The 21514-nt window shown below is 41.7% G+C and overlaps 1 protein-coding gene across 7 annotated transcripts in view; it reads right to left on the bottom strand.

The window, feature by feature from the left end:
* LOC114452344 (transcription factor SOX-6-like) overlaps positions 1 to 21514 on the bottom strand; it is an 89597-nt gene that overhangs the window by 19384 nt on the left and 48699 nt on the right. For 6 of the 7 annotated variants that reach the window (XM_028431617.1, XM_028431612.1, XM_028431615.1 and 3 more), the window contains 4 exons: positions 16077 to 16249; positions 13157 to 13225; positions 5696 to 5816; positions 4547 to 4626 (listed from right to left, as the gene is read on the bottom strand). In XM_028431617.1, coding sequence (XP_028287418.1) covers positions 4547 to 4626; positions 5696 to 5816; positions 13157 to 13225; positions 16077 to 16249 — 443 coding nt within the window. The remainder of the gene's footprint in view (positions 1 to 4546; positions 4627 to 5695; positions 5817 to 13156; positions 13226 to 16076; positions 16250 to 21514) is intronic. The other variant, XM_028431618.1, reaches the window with a different exon arrangement.

Here is a 21514-nt window from a genome sequence, read left to right as displayed (position 1 = left end):
GTCAACAGGGCAGAAAGGATGAGCTTGCTCCTCACCTTTTGTCTTCATATCTCAGACGCTCAGAAACAGGCTGAACTTGAGATAGAGACAGTGAGAGATGTCTTATGATTTCAACAAGAATGTCTGCTAAGCAACTGTATTTCCCTCGCATTAGCTGCGCACAAAGGGGGCCTTTCTTCAGCAGAAATCCACTGTTTGTGAAGGGGTCTACTCCGAGGCTCTGGAAACAATTGGCCAGATCGAGTTCCCACGGCGAGAGCACAACATTTGTGCTATCAAAATTGTTAGGTCAGGTCACGATGGGTCACGCAAAGTATCTCAGCTTGGGCCAAATATCTCTGATTATATTCTGATTTGATTTTCTTCATTAGATTAAAACTTTACAGCTGGAAGTTGTAAATCTGAACTCTCTGTAGTGATGAGGAGAAATGGTGAGCATCATGTAGCAGCAGGTTAGTTTTTTACTGCTGGGGAATATTCACTTTCTGTATGCCTGTTTTTGACCTTCAGTGCCAGCCAGCTGTCTGAGACAGAGAGAGAGCTACAGGGCTCAACAGGGAAACATCTGGAGCAGTCTGGCTTCAGCATCTGTCTGTCCTGTACTGCACAGATCTGTCATTAAAAAAAAAAAAAGTTTGATGCCTTCAGCGTGCAGCAGAGAAGACTGCTAACATGGTGTAATTGTCTGATTACAATGCTTGTTTAATAGGGTAATGCAGTTTCAAACACTGCAGTTAAGTCTGAGCGCTGGACTGCCATGTCAAGGAATTACCAAGCTGCACAGTGGAGCTCTGTTTCACTGACTGAGCGAAAGCAGCAAAGAAACAGCACAGTGTAAAGGATACAAATGATGCACAAACCACATGTTTACCCCCCCCCCTATAATGCACAGTGTGTTTTTGATCACACACCATGTTTTCACAACTCATCCTCCAACTGATGCATTCAGGAACAGTGTTAAAAGTGGGTCATTTGTATTGTGGGAGCTTAACGTGTATTCACTGAAGTAATGTGAATAATACAATAAAATATTGAAATCTTATTTTCGTTAAGATCTCCGCCAGACAAGTAACCAAACAAGCAGAGGTGCTGCGCCATACACTGAAGGTTGCAGTAGGGCGTTGTTCAGACAGCTGCAAGCTAATTGATTTTCCTCTGGAAAATCCTGTAGTCATATCTCTGAGCAGCTCACACACACAATAAAAATACAGATGCAACCTTTACAATGCACATAAATGTCTGCGCAGGAGTTTTCAACGGTCCATCCCACCTTTTTTCTGCACTACCACAAGTTGCAGTGCACCGAGGTACCAGGGTGCCACAGATTTCCAGATTTACTCCTCGTTAGTCTCTGGACGGGTTGTCGGAACAAGCACGGTGGATACAACTCGTAGTTTCCACACTCTTTATTTCACAGACACACATACTACATGAACTGTCAGCTGAACTAACTTTCAGCTGAACTATTACGAACTTTTAGAAACTTTTAGTTTCTGTTAGGTGAACTGTTAAAAACTATCAGAACTATTAGGTGAACTATTAGTAACTCTCAGAACTATTAGAACTATTAGGTTGTAAACCTGCAATAAACACACAAACAAACCGTTATTAACGGCTAACATTTTGACTGTAACAGTACATTTCAAACTAACGAGTTACATGTACACTGCTGGTTTCTGTATTTACCACACTCGAAAGAGACCTGACTGCGAGAGGCACAGATACGTGTTACAGGAGACTGATCTTCCAACTGTTCTGCATGAGACAGTCCTGCCACACATGGAGCATCACTGTAGCATCGTTTCTTTACAGTTTCAGCATAAGACACTGCCGGCATGCAAAGTTTTTGCTGGTTTCCTTGAACACTTTCAGCGCTGGATTTTACAGAATCATTTTTCTCATCAAAGGAACTAGGACATATTACCTGCTCAAAACGCCGCTGCCACTGGATTTTTGCAGTTTGTGATTTCTTACACCTCCTGGGCATTTCTCCCGTTGACAATGACTTGTTCACAATTAAATATTGATCTCAGTGGATTATCTGGAATATTTATCTCAGTGGAATATCCGCCTGCCTGGGTTGGCAACCTGAATGTTTATCAGCTGCTCCTAACAAACATTCTTGTTGCCATGGATGCATGGCAACCTGAACCTGAGCAGTCTACTCAGAGGAGACCTCAAAAACCACTTCATCTTTAATCCCCTGCCATTTGAAGACGGAGCTGAATTTCCAAATTCTGTATACAAGTTTTGAAGACCAAGATGTTGGAAGTATTTTAAGCTTCGAATGGTTTCTCTATCTTGTAATTTGTAGGAGGAGTAGCATTTTGCAGAAGACATGGAAAATGTTTAATATCTTTAATATTATAATATTTTGTAATTATTATTGAAGGTTTCCGAGAATGTCCTGAATGAGCTGAATCTTTTGACGTTTGAATGGTTTGAATCGGCCCATGCTGAGCCAAAAAACGTACGCAACCAAACTAATAATGCCCACTCACCGACATGGCGTGCGGGTCCCGACGGGGCAATCAGGAATGATAAACAAACCGTTGCTATAGCTGCACTTCAAAGCAACAAGAGTTGCTATAGCAACACTACAACTGCGCATGCTCCGCAGTTGCGTCACTCATGTATACATCCAACAGTCGTGAGCAACTTTTACAGTCAAACACATATAACACAGTACCTTAAACTTCCCACACCCACATTAGGAAATAAAAAGTTTTCTACTGGAAAATCCTACAATGATTCCTTTTGGAGTAGGCATTATTGCCAAAACAATGTCCAAACATGTGCTGGAAGCCGGAGCCTCCGTCTCACAAAACTTCCTCAAATAATCAGCCTTTTTTCCTCCTCTATCCTAAACACTTCCCCACACTCTCTGTCTTTCTCTCATTCTCCCTGTCTGCTCTGCTCCATCACAGTCGACGCCTTGATGAGAAGCTTCCTCTTTCATTCAGGTTCCTCTCTGCCTCTCACTCTCCAACGTCTCACTCAGTGTTTAAATGTGAATGAGTTTGCGTCTCTGACATCATTCATCCTCTTACCTCTCACTCACCGTGCAGCTCTTTTGATCATTTCAAAGCCAGGAGTGAAGCCAGGAGGCTCCGATCCCCCTCTGCACAGCACGGCGCTTTGCTAAGTCAATAGCGTCTAATGAGGGCTTCGATAAGCAAAACCACAATACAAATTGAATAAACTGCGATAAGGATTCTTGTAGCATCCAAAAGGCATGCTATGGTACCGACTGACATGATGAAGCAATATTGTTTGTCAGTGAAAAAGCTTTTGAGGGCTTTTGTTCTTTCTGTTGATGGTAGGTATAGCAGGAAGGGTGCTGGGGCTGTGTTGTGAAATTCCAAACTGCCTTCAGGGAGTTAACATTTCAGATTTCTTTTCTTCTTTTTCTAGTTTTTTTTCTTTGCAAATATGTTCTGTGATAACCATTATGGATAAGTGCTATTCTCAAACCACAGGTGTCAAGCAGCAATAAAATATTTGATGAATTGCCCGGGCCAGGTGTTGTGCTGGTGGGGCGGAATTCCTCTGTGATTCATCATAACAGCTTTTGTCTAACACAGCTGACAGGCAGCAGATAAGCGGGCTAGCACGTTAGCTCCGTCTTCAACCGGCGCGTCACGTTGTTTAGTTGAAAGAAGTTATAGTAACTCCATTAAAAATTCAGAAGAAGTGAAAAGCAATGCATGCTGGGTCTCCGCCAGCTTCCATTTGTGTTTCCCAATCTATTTAATAATCTGGAGGTATTTATGAGCATATTGTGCAAAGCAGAACAGATGGGAATATTGATGAGTGTGGAATCAGATGGAGGCGGGGACCTGCACCTTGCACGGACCACCTGTAAACCTGCCTCCCTTTCTTCTTCTTGTGTTTTATTAAAGCTGTGGGATTAGTTTATGTCATTGGTGTTTATCTGTTCACATGCAACAGTTGCCAGAGGCCTTTCCCATGTACGTTTCCCGGGCTTCTTGTGATCTCTTGTCCAGAACAGGTTTTCATACATCAGGTAGGGTTCAGGGTGAGGTTAGGAGGGTGTAGGAGTTCACATTTGGATTGCCAGTGTTTCTTATCTTTTAGTCTTTTCTATTTATCTACTCATGTTTGTAACTGTCTTGGGTTTTGGCCCTCTGGTTACAACCTCAGGATTTACAGCTGTATGGTATAAACACTATTACTTTGTCCTTATCACAATATTATTGTGGATTATGAGGAGGCACTTTTTTGTTTACTTTGCTGGATTTTATGTTCATTATGTTAGTCAGATTAATGTTTTGTGCAAAGAAATAAAGTATTTGTGAGTTGTCATTAGTGTGACAGCATATCTCACACACCAACAGACACACACGCACCAACCTCCACACCCTCACTTGTCAACACTTCATTGTTAAGCAGTCTCTGATCCGTTTGTGTTATAAAGACATTACTCACCTCTCTTATATTAAATCCAGATAACAAAACATTCTCTCATTTAGCACACATTTTTAATTTTTTACTCATGCACATGAGTTTTTTTTTTTTCTCTTACCTGTAGTTGTAACGGGCTGAGTCCAGATGCCGCTGCAGCTGCCATTGTCGATGGAATGAACTGCATTGGGTAATTCTCACCTGTTGAACAACCAAAACAGCACATATTGTAGAGGGAGGTGGGGGGCAGAGCGCTGCACAAGAACTAACCTGCTCTTTACCTTCAGCCAGCCTTTCTGTCTCTGCCTCGCTGCCTTGCTCTTTGTCTCCTGCCTTGTTTCTCTCATGTTTTTATTCATGCCAAATGAAACATGAAGGGTCACAGGCGTTCTATTCAAAGGTTAATAATGCCCGCTGTCGGTACACGCGGGTGCTTGAGACCAGGGTGAGCAGAGTTCAAGTCCACAGCTTGCTCATTGGGATGCACTCACAAATTCATATACGAGTACGCTGCGTCTAACCCCTACTGTTTGTCCTTAAAAGGCTTTCCATGTCCGTGCCTTTGTTGAAAACAGACCAAAGTCAAAGGAGAGTGTACAATAATGGCTTTTTAAGCCCTTTCTTAGTTTCTGCCTCTCTTTGCGGCCTCGTGGGAGTGCATGCTCACGCAGCAGAAATAAACACGGATTATTGTGTATGAAAAGAGGAGGGTCAGTTCTGCACGACGACCACCTGGTGGAATGCATGGAAGAAAGGAATGTGTGAAGGATGAGGAGACGTAAAGAAAGCAGGTGGTGCGGAGAATCCTCCACTAAGGCCACATTGTATTGTGTGTGTGTTTATGTCTGTAGGTGTGGCTTTAAGGGTTTTGTTGAGCCCTTTTGTGCAAAGTCCTTGGGCACTGCCGAAACATGCATCATGCATACCTTCTGCTGAGTGCATTTTTGGGAATGCACGTGATTTGTCTGTCTGTATCATCAATACATGTGGATTGTTGGGTTAGCGTGCGTGCGTGTGTGCGTAAAAGTGTGTAATCCTATGTTGCAGATGTGTAGTGCAACTGACATGCTTTCAGCATGCCATGAAAGAGACATTCCAGATCTCACTGTGTCCAATGTATTGATCCTGAAGTGAACAAGCATGGCTTGTAAATCTCTCCGCTCATTTCCAGAACATTCCTCACCTGACACACCTCATTAACATAGACTGGCATCCCACAGTGCTTTGTGTGAAAGAAAGAGTGTGTGTGTGTGTGTGTGTGTGTGTGTACCTGGTTTGTAGGACATGCCTGGTGGGAAGAGGAAGCCTTGCTGTGCAGCAGCGGCAGCAGCCAGAGAGCGCTGGTCATGAGGAAACACTGGGATCATCAGAGGAGGCATGTGGCCCTGGACCTGATAGAGAAGAGGGAGGGAAATGGTAAAACACATGGACGAACACACAACCTCACAGACAGACACAATGCAAACAATGAAATTATAATTTGTTCTATGAATTGATCTCATCACACAATCAAGTAACAGTGGACAAATGTTGGGGATCAGCTGCCTGGCCCACGGCCATATCAGCGTGTACATGCTGCTCCATCCTCTGGTCCTAAACTTAACATTCTAACCATTAGGTGATAACGATGAAAAGATAAAGGAGTGTTGTAAGTTTGAAAAGGAAAGAAAATAAGAAAATTCTGCTGAAATCAAAACACTGCCGACTTAAAAAAAAGTCTGTCCAAGAAATGTGAAGACAAGCATAAAAACAAACAACAAATAAAGACGCATTCCTGAGAGACAAGTGTAAAAATGTGAAACAAAATGCCTTTAAAACAACAGAGAGGCTAACAGCTGCCTTTCATGTCGGCTTGAAAGACTCTTAAAAACTGTTTGACTGCGTTAAGATGCTGAAGAGAGCATATCAAAGATGCCCCTGTGGTAATCTATTAGGGCTGACTGTGCTAAACCTCCAGCCCGCACACTCCTTCCTTCCATCGCTCCCTTTATCTCACCCTTTCCTGTTTTTTTTCTGTAAAATTGTTTGTCTGCCTTTCATGCCTGTGTTTCTTGTCTTTCTTTACTCCTTTTCCTCATCCTACATGTGAAGTTTATGTGTTATAGCTGTTACAGAATTTTAGTTATTTCATTTAACGTGTGGTTACATTGCCAAAATCTACACCCATACGAGATTATATGAATACTTTTGTATTTTTTTATTTCTTGGAGAAAAGTAAAATAATAATAAGTGCAATTTGTTCTTGTGCAAAAACTAACAAGTCCACACAAGAAAACCAAAGACCAACAAAAGATACCAAAAAGAGGAATCATAAAAACAAGAAAAACAATGTCATGACAAGTGAAAAACCAGGGAGGATTCTGCCGAGAAAACACAGCACAGAATACACAGGGAGGGAAGAAGGACAGGTCAGAACAATTGGGGTGAAGCAGGCGATGAAAAGGGAGGGGAAAAATAACAAAGATAGGAAGCAAAGTAAATATGGGGAAAGAGATACTTTCAAAATAAAGCTGGAAACAAGAAGAGAAAGACAAAAAAGTCTGGCATGACCTGATACAGAGCCAAACAGGAGGTCCGGGTCAATGAACGTGTCAACAACACAAATACTAGAGACGTCCATTTATTCAGGTCCCTAAACCTTAATCAATTACAGTCTTTCCATCTTCTTCTTTACCATCACCCTGCTGAAACTGGACAACCAGATATACATCCATGTTTAATTAAATATGTTTGACTTCACCATCAGAGTTTTGCCTGCACTTAGCTTGGGAGGACAAATAAAAATGATGACCCTGGATCTTTGAAGGTTTATTTATTCCTTATCTTTAGCTTACTTCCTCTTTTGATGCATCCTTTTTTTATTTCATTTAATTAATCATAGCTTCTCCAAATATTTGTATGACTTGTTTTATATTGTTTTATTTAACTCTGTCTTCTTTCATAACTGTGTTTGTCTTTCAGATAAACGCTCGCAGACACCTCCCTCCTTCCTTCTTTCTATGTCCCTCCTCCGTTCAATGCCATCTAGTTCCATTGATCTCCTTTACAACCAATTCATTAACCACACAACCCACCCCCAATACCCCTACCACTGACCCCCCCACCCCCCACCTCCAGCTCATCATTAGAGCTCAAACTTACACAATCAGCACGCTGTGTGATTACAGTATTTCTCTGTAAGCCAGGGTTACGTGGCTGAATTAGTCCAATAAGACGATGGTCCTCTGGGATGTTTTTGGTGTGTGAAAGGGAGGGTTCAAAGAGCATGACTAAATACAGAGTGCGAAGGAAAGAGAAGTGAACAGCAGCATGATCGGCTCGTTTGCTGAAGGGCAGCAGGGATTAATCGATCAATAGGAAAATCAATGGATCAGACTTTTAATAACTGGTTAATCATGCAAAGCTCCTGCTGGTTTAAATGTCTAAATGAGAGGATTTTTATTGTTTTAAAGAATCATGAATTGAGAGACTGATGATTAAATAGACTAAATTACTTTTCATCATTTTAATCAGATAATCTAAAATTATATTACATCAATTTATAATCCTAATATACAAGAATAAAAAAAAGAAAAAAAACACTATTTGGCTCTGACACCTAAATAACCACTTTCAGTCTTTTCTGTTTTTTGTTTCTCTACAGAGAATTTAGATCATCATCATCATCATCATCATCATCATCATCATCATCATGGCTGAATGCTTTAAAGATTATTCCCATCATCTGGCTTCATACTTTTTTAATCCTTCAAGCTTAAAGCCTTATCAAGTGATGCACTACATGTGTCCACTAATGCTGAGAGGGCTGCTCCTGCATTAATGTGTGAACACATCTGCTGGAAATGTTTCATGAAATCAAATTTATTTGACTTTAACATTAGGTTGCAATAAAAAGAATAATAAAATGAGTCAACTGAAATCGCTTAAAGAAAAAAGGCGTGTATGCATGTGTGGTCTTGTCTTGTGTTTCTATTTCTATTCAGACTAATCAGAGCTTCCACAGTTGGGATGTAGCTTTGCATGTGTGTGTGTGCATGTGTGTGTGTGGCATTATTTACAGATAGCTTTGTTTGGTGTGTATGAGGGTACATGTGTTCATCACCTGACCGGCTCTTCAGACAACATTGTTTAGGTCACCCCCTTATAAAAGCCAGATACCCTGGGATGTATGCACACACACACACACACACACACACACTGACAGTTTAATATACTTCTGAGGCATTCCCATGCACACACACACACACGCACAGACAAGAGGTCTGTCGTCTTGTGACACATAGAAAAGAGAATGAAGAGAAGAAAACCAAGTCTGTGTGTCCGAACAGCGGGAAAAAAAAGGAAGAAGAAGAAGAGAGAAGTGTGGGGGGGGGGGGGGGGGGGGGGTGGAGGTTATAGAGTGGGACAAAATGCTCCCATTCATTGTATTCCTCTGGGAACACTGGGACTGACTGAGGCTGCTTCACTCGCGCAAACACACAAAGATCTCCTTTTACCGAGGGGAGGGGTGGGGGGGTGGATGAATGGACTGGTGAAGGTGGTGCTGCAGGGGCCCCCCTCTGCTCAGCTCCTAAGAAAACACAAGGTCCCCTTCCTCTAACTGCCCACCAGACACATCGACATACACACCTAGGCAACAAGGACCATGTGTACACGCGCAGACACACACACACACACACACACACACTCAGAATTAATAGTCCTCTTGTGCAAGGGCAGCAAGGTTAGGGGGCAATGAGTACGAATGTGCTGTGTTGATGTGTTTGAGAAGGACAGAGGACAAAGAAAGACATGCAGTGTGTCTAGTGGTGCAGGTACGCACACAAGTGGACATGAGTCAGTGTGCTGCTGGATTTTTATTAGTTATTTCACAATATGCAAAACTAGGTACATCTAACTAATTCCTGAAAAGGATGCTTGTCGAACTGCCACCTTGGTTTTGAATCCACTGTCCTCCCTCTGTGTGTAGCTAAGTTGAAAATCATAACACACTCATGGCAACGGTCCCTTTAAGGCTTATTCTGATTAGTTCTCCCCATCATTGCAGGAGTACATTAATCAGCAGCCATTGTCACCTGGACATTACATAAGTTTTAAGTTTTATTCTTACACAGTATGAGGTAGAAGAGGACGAACGAGCACAAGAAGAACAAAGAAAAGAAAAGAAAAGGAAGAAGAAAAAGATGTTCTGGCTTTTAGTGTCATATTCCTTGACTTGTATGCAATCTACCTGTTTAAATAATACCACTGAAAAATCAAAGCAAGTGCACAACTTTGTATATGAACAATTTAAAGGACCAAAGTAGGTATTAGGAAACACAAAATACTGATTTAAAATGATTCTTTATTGATCTGAGCTGTTTTCACAGCCATAGCAGTGATCTGCAGCTGCGATCTTAGAAATAACTGCAAAAAAGATGAAATTGTGTATAAAAAAAATCCACATTTAATTTATGATTTTGCTATTGCAGCACTCATATGAACTGTGTAATCGAAAATAAATGTTTTCACATAAAACTGTTGGCAGCCACGTCCTGCAAGTACGGCTGACCAAGGCAAGCCTGCTGCCGATTTAGCTTGACAATACAGTCATTTTAATGTTAGGTGTCTCACTGATGGACGCATTACATAAAATTGACACCAAACTACAAGAGTGTGTGTGTGTGTGTGTGTGTGTGTCACTACACCAGAATTGCCACACAGCTCTGGAGCCTCGATAAGGCTAAACCAGGTTTGTTTTTTTCCCCCTAGTGGCCAGAATGTGGCACACATGATTGTTGCTTAGCTTTGTTGCTTAATGTGAGCACACCACAGACTCCTTTTAATTAAAGGGCACAGCATTACTGTACGTTGCTTATAGAATTTTTAAGACACAGGTTAATAGTGTGGAGGGGAGAGCCATTGTAATGTCAATAGTTAGCTATTCTCCATAGCTGGTGAGTCCAATCGACGTTATGGGCTTTCCATGGCTTTCCGAGTCATTGTGTCTGAAGCTGCATGTGCTGACGTAGGAGCTGCCTGTCTATCTAGCAGCCATTTGCCTGCTCCATTAGTTCTTATGCATGTGTGTGAGTGTGCAGATTATTGTGTTTGTGTTAAGACAGGTTTAGTACCTTAGACTATTGAGAACCTCACCTAACATCAGCGTTTTATTGACATAGAGAAAAGCTTCCAGCACTGATTCAGAAAGGCAGTGATGAAACAAGGAATTTAGAGCAACGACGGTAAATCATAGGCACATAAATTAACTACATTTGAAACTAATTTATAGTTGTCACGCACTACCAGTTCTGTGTGAAAAGCTTATATTATTAGAAGGGTGGTCTAAACCATATCCAAACACAGTAGGTGTTTCGGCAGGGAGCGGCATGTTGAAATAATGCAGCGGGATAAAAATTAAACATAAAAACAATAAGAAAGTAAAAGAACTCAAAGAAAGAAAAGGAGGAGGAGGAGGAGGAGGGCAGGCGAAGGAGGAGACAGAAGAGTTATAAATGAAGAACAGAGAGTGAGGGAGGAGGAGGAGGAGGAGGAGGAGGAGGAGTGCGGCTTTGCAGTCATTAATTAGCCCGTTAGCTAGGGCCCGGGCGGTGCGGTTAGGGCCTGTGCCTTTGTGGGCCCGAAGGAAATGGGCCACATATGAGAGCCATTATAGGAACTGACTTAACAAAGACACATGCCTGTCAGCCACCAGGCTGGGCTGGGCCGCTCTGCCTACGGCACACAAAGGGCCCGCCACCACCACTGTGTGTGCGTGCCCATATGAAAGCTTGTGCACATGTGCGTGAAACATACACATGTGTGCATGTTTGTGCATCGATCCTCTTTTTACGCTAATATCAGATGTTTACCGTTGTGCACAGGGACAGACTTGTGTGTCGACCATTTCTTCACACTTTGTGTGCGCCTGTGTATCTGCGGGTGTAGCTGTATCTATCAGAGTGGGGCCTTCGGAAGCGTTTCTTTAACCCGTGGACATCCCCCGCTGGCTCTCCACACCATTTAAAACCACATGACAGGAAACCTGGGTCACTTTGAACTATGCTCCCCCACCACACTATAACAGACAAACACTCTGACACCACCGAGGGACAGAAGCCAGGGAAAGAACGAGGAGACGCAGCCACGGAAAAATGAGCAGGGTTTCCTTTGTCTCCATTCGTAAATCAGATGCACATAAAACAGCTTCTTAGACAGCTCCTCAATCAATAAAACCAATCCAAAATGTATAATTAGTCAACAAATAAACCTTAATTAATCACTGAAGTTTCCTAATTGCTATGATGATGCAACAGATAGCATGCGGAATCATCCACTTTTCTGGCAAAAACAATGCTTTTCTTTCTTCTTTTTTTTCCATCTGGACAACATCTAGTGCCTCAAATTATGATATGAACAACAACTGGCACTTCTAAAGAGTGGTTTTACCACACTGAGGCCTATTCTTTTAGCTGAAACAGTAGCATTTGGTCAGCTCCTCAGAGTATTGGCCTGAGAGGAGCTCAGGTCTGGATTTGATAAGTGGAAACAGACCGGTGCAGCGCTGCCTGTGTGTTTAAGGCCAACACACATCTGACACAGCGTAAACAGCCCGTACCCAAGTGACTAAACCCTGGAGCTTAGCCACAATATTCCTGAACCCTCTGTACAATGGATGGAGCATATGCTGCTTACCAATCTGGGTTTGTCTGCCAAGAATTTCTATTGTTTTTAAAAATTACTTAAAGAGGTTTGCCGCACACACAGATGTTTGCATGTAATAGCTGCTGAAAACAAATCCTTTGTTGTGGTCTCTTCTCTGCATTATTTTCTATACCTTAACCAAACAGCAGACTGCACAAATTACAGCCATTTTAGATGTAATTCATCAGAAAATAAGTGTGAAACACGACGTACAGTAGATTTGGTTTCACATGAATGTATAGCAGATGCTTCTGAAGTCCTACATGATAACATGCTGCTCTCAGGAGCCATTTTCTGCATATCCCTTCATCCACAAAATCAAACATGACACAGTATCCATGCTTCACAGCGTGGAAGAGGATCCAAGTAAGAACAGGTTTTTATGGGCTCCTTCTCCCCTGGGGCTAAAGAGGCCTAATGAAGTCCGATCCGAGCTTTATTAAGATCCAAGGGTGGGGCCTCGTAATAAAAAATGAAGAAGAAGAGAAGGGGGTGGGGGTGGGGGGGGGAACAAGTCCTCATTAACTACATCACACCTCCGGAGCACAGGGAGATCCAAAGCTCAGGACCGATGGGGGGTAAACGGGGCATGGGATGGGGCTGAACTGATCGCAGCGTCAAGTGGATTTAGCACCACTTAAAAAAAAAAAATAAACCCAACAAATTCAAAGTGGCTACAGTCCCACACGGCTATCAGCCACAGTGAGCAAATTTACCAGCATTTGGCTCACAGCTGGCAGTAATTTCTTGGTGAGTACGTATAGTGCATGGACCATGAATGTCAGTGCATCAGGTGGCTCGGTGAAACAGATGTAGAAGAAAGAAACCAAGTAAAAACAGATATAGGGATGAATGGGAAGTGTGTGTGTGTGTGTGTGTATTCCTGTTAAACTTACATGTACATGCAAATACAAAGTGACTGAGTGATCAATGCAATAGTGAAAGATCCAACCATAACCAGTAGCAGAGGGAGGAGTCAGCTCTAAAACATGGGAAATGGATGAAGAAGAATGTGTGTGTGTCTGTGTGTGTGTGTGTGTGTACTAACCTGTATCTGTTGCTGGAGAATGTTTATCTTGTGTTGCTGCTGCAGGAGCTGCTGCTGTTGTCTGGCAATCTGCAAACACAAAATGATGATGATGATGAAGGCGATTAGAAATAAAGAATAAGCTGCATTTATTGCACATGATTTTTTCTATAACTCATTAATAAAAATTAACAAAAAAATCTGTAAAGACTTGGGAAAACTGTCATTTTTAATGTCAGTGTACTAAACTATACTCATGAATAGAAATTAATGGAAGTCAATGGGTAAAATTACACATAATAAACAGCATTGCTTCTAGGGAAAAAAAAAGTCCAAACTGCACAGCAAAAAGACAAATTTCTTCTTTACTGGGAGATATCTGCATTTCGCCGGTGAGAGCTGTGCACTTCAGATTTTCACATTTTTTGGACTGCAGCTCCAAAGGACCCCATTCATTTTTGCACTACCCTGAAATAGCAAGTGTGAAGTCTCTCCTACGTACAATTCTCAGGTTATTTCTATTTTACTATGTTGATAATCCTTCTGTAAACGTTATCAGACTCAAGGTGATATAAAAATCTGTACAAAAAGAATCTTACAGTACAGTTTTAACATTGAGTGAGTGAGCGAGAAAGATAAGAAGAGATCATGACACTACTCCAAGAAAAATATAAAAAGATCATTGAATGGAAAGAAACAGATGAGTCAAGAATCAGGTTAGTCATCATTGAAATCCTGATCTGGAGCCTGAACTGCTCAAAGCCGTCAGTGAGGTCAGAAATGTTTCGAACGTTGTACAGTAAATCAGAAAAGGAGGTGCACTGGTGTCTGTTTGACATCAGATGATCATCTCCAAAGAGCCTCAGCCTGCTGTGATGGATGGAGCATCCAAATCGTGCAATTAACAGCATGGAAAGTTCATGAACAAATCTGACATCGAATGTGTGAGACTGACATGTTTACTCCGTCGAGCAGGCCCCTGGAGCCCCTCCACACATAAACAGGAGGGGCAATCATTTTTTTCCCATGTTGTTTTGTTGTAAGATTGTCTGATGAAAAAAAAACAAACATTTAAAGTCAAGTTTTGATTCTTATCTGGCTGACAGGCAGTCGGAGTCGGCCAGTTGTGAGAGGCTAAAAAGCCTTTAAGGGGCAGCGCGTCATGTGTTTGATCCCACCCCCCTCTCTAAGGCAGGAAAGTAAAGCAGCTGCCTCTCTTTTTTTTCTTGAGGAGTCGTTTAGTATATTTATTCCGAAATGTAATTACAGGCTGCTGAATGGGAGGCGGCGCCCCATTTGCACACATGTCATATTTCATTAAAAGCAGATTTCTCAGGGTTTGTCTGTAGGGCATTATCCTATCAAGTCTCAACAGCCAAATGACTGGCTGATATTGGAATCTGTCTTTCTTTTCACTCTCTCCATCTTGCCTGTTCCTTTGTAAAGCTGTGAAAGGTGGAATGTGTTGTGATGGGAGGTGTGGACTTGTCCAAACAGAGCCTGTCGCATGCAGACCTACAGTAACGTGTCGGCAAACAGCACAAAACAAAGAGCAGTTCACCTAAAGACCTCTCTGCTTTCGTCTCTCTCTCTCTCTCTCTCTCTCTCTCTGTGTCACACACTGTTTTTGTCTTATCTCAGTCTGACACCTGAAGATACGCATCTGCATCAGTGACTTTTTCAACACCTTTTAAAGCCACATGAGACATAAACATACACCCTGTTTTAGGAAAATTTGCTTTTTGATCAAACCACCAACCTTCCGGTTATTGGACAACGCTGCTATACCACTGAGCCACTGCTGCCCCTTCATCCCTTCCTAGCAGACTTCACTCCCATTCAAACTCTAACGATGGGCCGTCAACTATTCCTGCACATGACCCAGACACAGTTTCTGGTTGTTAACTTACCATTAACCAACTATAGGGATCTTAGTCATGTGAGTTCCTGCAAGATCCACCCACAGAGGTCCTGAACACATAAAACTCAGATTCCCGCACCAGAAAAGTAACAGAACTGAAGAAGCCACTTGGGGGAGTGGCGAAACGTCTTCAAAAAAACAATCCGTGAGTCCAGTTGCCTCGATTTAAATTCTTAGAAATAACCAAGTCATCTTAATGCCTAAACAAGAGTGAAAGTGGATTCACAGTAAGTCCATGAGGTCTAAAGCAAAATGACAGCCACCATCCACTTACTGCCAAGGGTGTTTTTGTGCCCTTTATACGCACACATGTTGGCCACCAGGCTAGGTGTGCCGCTCCATCCACCTGGCGGTAACATGACCACTTCAACACGTCCAGACATGGTTATGTTTATGGAGCATGTGATCGTATTTTTGCTGAAGTCAGTAAGAATGCAGATAGGTTGGGAAACTGTAGGTACATGCAACATGCCAGACTTTCACTCAGTAGCCTGAGGTTCGAGTCCCTCAGACACCACGAGCTGTTTTGTTTTCACCTGCTGTTAGGTTTCATTTTTGCCCATGGTATTTTTTGGCATAACAAACAATTGGTTAAAGTTAGGTATTAAAAACAGGGTGGTCCTTTATTCCCTAAATACTGTACAGTTTCACCTCTTTAGGCTTTTTTTAGGATTGGCCATAAAACAGTTTAAAAGAAGGCATCACAGTAAGTCTCAAAACAGTAATGCTGTGTATTAAAGTGGTCATAAGGGATACACATTGGAAAATAATTGACTACTGCTTAAGCCTTGTTAATTGTTTTAGAATTAGGGACACTTTGTATGATTGTATCCATGAATTTCAGCCGCCAAGTTAATGGGAAATATAAATAATGGATTGGTTATACACCTGTAGGGAATAAAGTGAAAAAATGTGAACTATTGAGTCACACCAGCACACCAGAAGCTGACAACTCACTAACAGAGATTTCTTCCTACTGTTACTTATAACTGTAATGTCACACACACACACACTTCCTACCTGCTCCTGCTGCTGTCTGGCTAACTCCATCTGTTGTCTCTGCTTCTCCAGCTGTGAGGCGGCCATCTTTTTCTGCTCATCGTGGGCAGCGAGAAGCTGCTCTCTCAGGCTGATCAGCTGACCAATCATTGTGGAAAGCTGATGCTCCTTCTCCTCCAGAGACTCTGGCGTACCTGGACAGAAAGTGACAAAAGGGTTATGATGTGATGCCGATAGGAGGACGGAGGTGCAGAGTAGTTCAGATCTCAGCTGAAGCAAAAGACTCACACAGCAGTGAGAAGAAAAGAGGATTCTTCTTAAATATCAGAACTCCCTACAGAGAACTGAAATCCTCTCCTGGCTTAAAACATGTCGTTCATTTTTCATTACTACATCTCACATTTTAAACAAATGCCTCCACAAAGAAAAAAACAAGTTGTTTGGCCCTTTACAAAACCTTCACACCTAGATTCTCATAAATCATCAGACTTGTAGTTACATCTTACTACTTATTATCTTGTCTCTTGTCTCTACATGTCATCACTTAGTGTCTGCTCCCAAAAACAATAAAAGTGCTTCGAGTTAACCTTTGAAAATAAGTAGCTGTTACAGGCTTTTGTCAGGTTTATGATTTAGACATTCTCGGGAGGTTTGTGGGCCGAAAGCAGTGAGATTCCTTTTGGATACCTTACAATCAATGTATCATCTGAAGTTATTGCAAATGACACTGATGTATTAATAACATTTGTCTTATTTCAAGACCCTAATTTTTTTTCCTGCAGCATCATCATGTTATTAATGTCCCAGCATGTTGTCTTTTTATATATTAAAATTTTATATATATATATATATATATATATATTGTGCTTGGCAGTGTTCTGGATCTTTAGAGTAGCTTTACAGTATTCACCTTATATAAAATAATCTCACTTCCACTGCTCTTTCTCCCGGTCCCTACAAACTAGCCAGACACAAACAAAAAGTTCCTCTGATTCTCACATGGTTGTCTAGCTGTTCTACTTAAAGACCATAAACAGAGGCCGGCATGGTGTCACCAGTCAAACCCCAGACTGATAAGACGGCTCTCTGGATACCTAGTTTTCATAGTTTAGTGTTAAAGCGGAGAGTCTCACAACATTTAACTCATTCATCTAAAAGGTCAGTCATCTTCATGCTTGTGACTAGAAAACACAATACATGTGTGTGTAGTAGTTAACAAGTTGTTGATCATTGAGTTTATATGTGAAGGGGTGCAAGTTCATCTGCTCAAGTTTGTGCATGTGTGGAAAATAAACTGATAATACCACACTGAAGTTCATCTTGTTTAGAAGTTCTTGCTCTTGTGTGTGTGTGTCTGTGTGTGTAAGGTCCTGCCCTGGGGCCATGTAGGGAGATTGCAGGGTGGCCCCAACACTACCTGCATACTAACAGAGTCTCCATTGTAGTCCTGTCAGGCCCCTATTGTACCCCAGACTGGCCCCCCACACACACACACACACACACACACTCATACACACTGAGAAATTACCCCTCAGCACCCCAGTATCAAAGGCAACATTCTCCCCTTCTTGTCTTTTTTTTCCTTCATGCTTTCATCCTTTCTTTTTTTTTGGTTATCCACAAACGACCTCCCCATCAGTTACTCTACATCCAAGTCCAGACCCTCCCCAGGACCCTCTCCTCTCCTTTTCTTTTCCTTCCATCTTGCATCGTCCTATTCCCTCATCAGCTTCCTCTTTTTCTTCTCTCTCTTGATTGCCTCTCCTTCATCTTCTCCCTTTTTTCTCTCTTCATCACCTCCTTTCTCCTCCTCTCTGGTGTTATCACCTCTGTTGTCCACCCTTCTTCTTTCTTTCCTCTCCCTAAGTCTCTTCGGCCAAGTCAGTCTTGCAACACTGATGGGTACTTTGTGAACACACACTTTCTCACACACACACACATACAGACTTCTTGCTGTTCCCCTACATTCCTTGCAGTGAAGTAAAGCCTATTGTGTAATCGCAACAACTGCGATTACAGCGCCATGATTCATCTTTGTGGATTACGGGTTGTGCATTCCAAACTCGCCGCCTTGCGTTCCTTCAACACTTCTGGCACCAATAATCATCTCAGACGTTTCCGTTTACCATCCATCAGGATTATTCCCGACACCTGCTGAGAGCACCAGCCAAAACAGAAAGCCATTATCTGTTTTCCCACTCTGTACGATCTGAGCTCTGAGCTCTTATTCATGGGCTAACATGGACGTCTGTGAGGAATTGGAGCCACCCTCAAGGGGCCATTTGAGGAACTGCAAGTTTCCGTTTGGTCTTAAACCGTTTATTATTTATTTATTATTAATAAATAAATAAATAATTATAATGACTATTAGTAAAATAGTTGAATACTATTAAAAAATACTTAAAAAAGTTGATTACTCATCGTTATTACAAGTGGATTACCGTCATACAACACTGGACAAAATTGTGTCTGCCACTTCCCCCTTTAGACACACAAATACACCAACACACACACACACACACACTGAAGCACAGAAACCACACATAAAAATAAACACAACCCATCAGCCACTCACAGCATCACACCTCAGACTGACTTATTGACGGCTCTGAATGCTCTGAGCTTCTGCCAAACCATCATGTTTCACCACGGCGTCTGTGTGCCAAACTCCCAGCATTCCTCTGGATGACTAAACCCTCTCCTCACTGTCCCACCACAACAGACCTCAACACAAACACCGTCACTGCACTTGGTCAAAACAAAATGTGACTATGATCTCCCATAGTGAGAGAGGAGAGAGACATTTAATCTGCAGACATTCAGGTTCATTACAGCTCAGCACCTCAGGCAGGCTGTGACAGACAGAAGCACATGTATATATATGAAAATAATAAAACAAAATGCAACGAGTGAGATGCTTGATTTAAGTGACTCTCAAATGCGAGTGTGATTATTGCTGCCAGATGTACCAGCTCATGCGTCTGACAGTATAATCAGATACTTTTCATCCATCTGTTCTTATGAGCCTTCGGACTTTGCAATAAAATAATAAAAGAGTAAGTGCCAGAACTTCTAAAAAGATGACGTGAGAGATGTGAAGATGGAAAAAAAAATGAATAAAGAAAAATATTGCCCTCACTTATTTCTCCTTAAGGTTTTGGTCACAGATTTTTTTCATTGCACGTTTTGTCAAAGGAGTAGCTAAGAAATGACGGCAAAGCCAAAAACTGCAGATCCTTGAAAGGCCACTTGAGCCTGTCACCACTGACCTCCGTGTTTAAATGGTGAATGAGAGTCAAATAAAACATAAATATTCTGTACATTTCGAGTTGAAGTGCAGTAATGAATGTTCCAGTAAATCAAAGGAGGTCATCAGTTTCCTTCACCCTAAAAATAACCGAACAAATACTTTCAGGTTGTTGTGTGTGAGGAGACACAGAGCGACAGTTGTGTTTGTGTATTTAGGTCAGCTAGAGCAGAGGCTTCATTTCCAACCATCAAGAAATAAAACGCGTGAATTTAATCAGAGCTGGACAAACAGAGACATCTGTGTGCATGTGTGTGTGTGTGTGAGAGAGAGGCATGTCCATGCATGCACTGGAACATGTGATGTATTTAAGCATATTTATTGGCGTCTTCATCCAACATATAAGAAATCTGTTGAAGTTTATGTATAGGATGAGCACAGTGTCTTCTAACCTCCACTGAAATGCACACAGAAGGTATTTAAATAGATCGTAAAAAGGTTTTCTGTCACACAACAGCATAAAAAGAAACACAGCTTCTTTTAACTATAGAAATAACTTTTACTTGTCGAGTAAAATGACAAACTGAAAGATTTCTTGCCCTTGCAGGGTTTTTTTATTCCAATTTGTTGCCTTGTTGCCTCCACAACTACAAAGTAAAGTCATTGTGTGGTGGGCTTCAGTGCAGAGAGCCCAAGATCTGATCCAGACCTGTGCAAAGTTTATACAACAAATGCCTAAAAGGGCATTTCCTTTCACAAATAAACTGAGCATAATTTCTATTACAGCTTCCTCACCAATAAAAGTGGTATGTTATTCACACACAGTATGTGACAAAGTGACAGAGGCTAAATCTGCACAGCACATCATCAAAACAAGTGGAGCTTGAGAGGCTTCTCTCAAGGCAACGAATGCCCTGAAAAGCATCTGCTGCTCTTTAATACTCATGATCAGAGGTTTACTTGTGTATTCTAACATTTCTCAATGATGTGAGTGAAAAGAAGGAATCACCACACCACATGTAAGAGAACATGAAAACGTCCAAATGTAGGCTGATACAGCAGGAAACATTTTGTATTTTTTTTTTTAAAAGGACAGATGCAATAAATAAAATGGAGGTCGACTACTGATTGATTTTAGAATGATGAAAATGGACTTTCATAAGACGTTTAAGATTCATAGTGAAAACTAAAATCTATTAAAAATGCAAATATAGATGTAACACTTCATTTTTGCAGTTTTCAAGTTTTGGGGTCTTTATTTATCTGGCACAATTACTCATATTGATCAGGTAACAGATGCTTATTCATTACTTCGCCAAAGGTAGATTCTCTGTGTAAATGGTCTCTGTGCAGATGGATGTGGTCAGTATAGGAACAGAAAGAGGGTCAGATGGTGCTGAAAGTGAATGTCTGTGCTGTTCTGCTGTGGAAGGCTCTCTATAGTCCCCTTTTTTCCCCACTTTCCACAGAGGAAATGCTTGCCATTTCAGCGGGAGGGTCGATCACAAACGGCTTCTCTCACGGAGAGCACCCTAACTTGCTCTGCCGTTAATGAGTAATGTTACGGCTCTCAAACTGAATCCGCTCGAGCACCCATAGAAAGCATTTCTCTGTGGTAATGTATCAGTTTGTCAAAACACGTGTTTGAAGCCGCTAAGTAGTCATTTTTTTTCCTTTATTCAAAGAGTGTTAGAGGCTTTAAAGGCAGTGACACAACAGTTAAACTCTGACCTGAAATTATCTGTCACTGATGGTACATATTCACGTTAACTATACAGCTGATAAGGTCCTCTTCAGAATAACTATAAAACAAACAATACAAAGTCAAAAGAGAGTCAATGGAAATCACCTGAAGGGTGAAAATATGAGTGATTTCATCATATATTTGCAGTTTTTGCTGTGTAAATAATCACCATTTGATTGGATTATAAGCCAATGGTCATTCTTTGCTCCCCACCCCACCACAGCTAGCTTTGTAAGGTTTTGCTGTACTTCACATGTGTATCCATTTCTGCCTACATCTGTACAATTTGTCACAACCAAATGTGCCAGGAAACAGCAATAGCTCAATGGATCGTCTCAGACCGTTTGATCCTGTAGACCCTGTTAGACTGTGCATGTATGAAACAGAGTGTAATCACAACCACTGTGCATTCGCTGCGTTTGCAGCCGTCCACATCCACAAGAGAGTATGATCAAGTCACAGGAGTCC

The sequence above is a fragment of the Parambassis ranga genome, chromosome 19 (assembly GCF_900634625.1).
Source record: "Parambassis ranga chromosome 19, fParRan2.1, whole genome shotgun sequence".
Classification (NCBI taxonomy): domain Eukaryota; kingdom Metazoa; phylum Chordata; class Actinopteri; family Ambassidae; genus Parambassis; species Parambassis ranga.
Note: the sequence above shows the minus strand (reverse complement) of the source record. Positions and strands in the feature narration are given on the sequence as shown.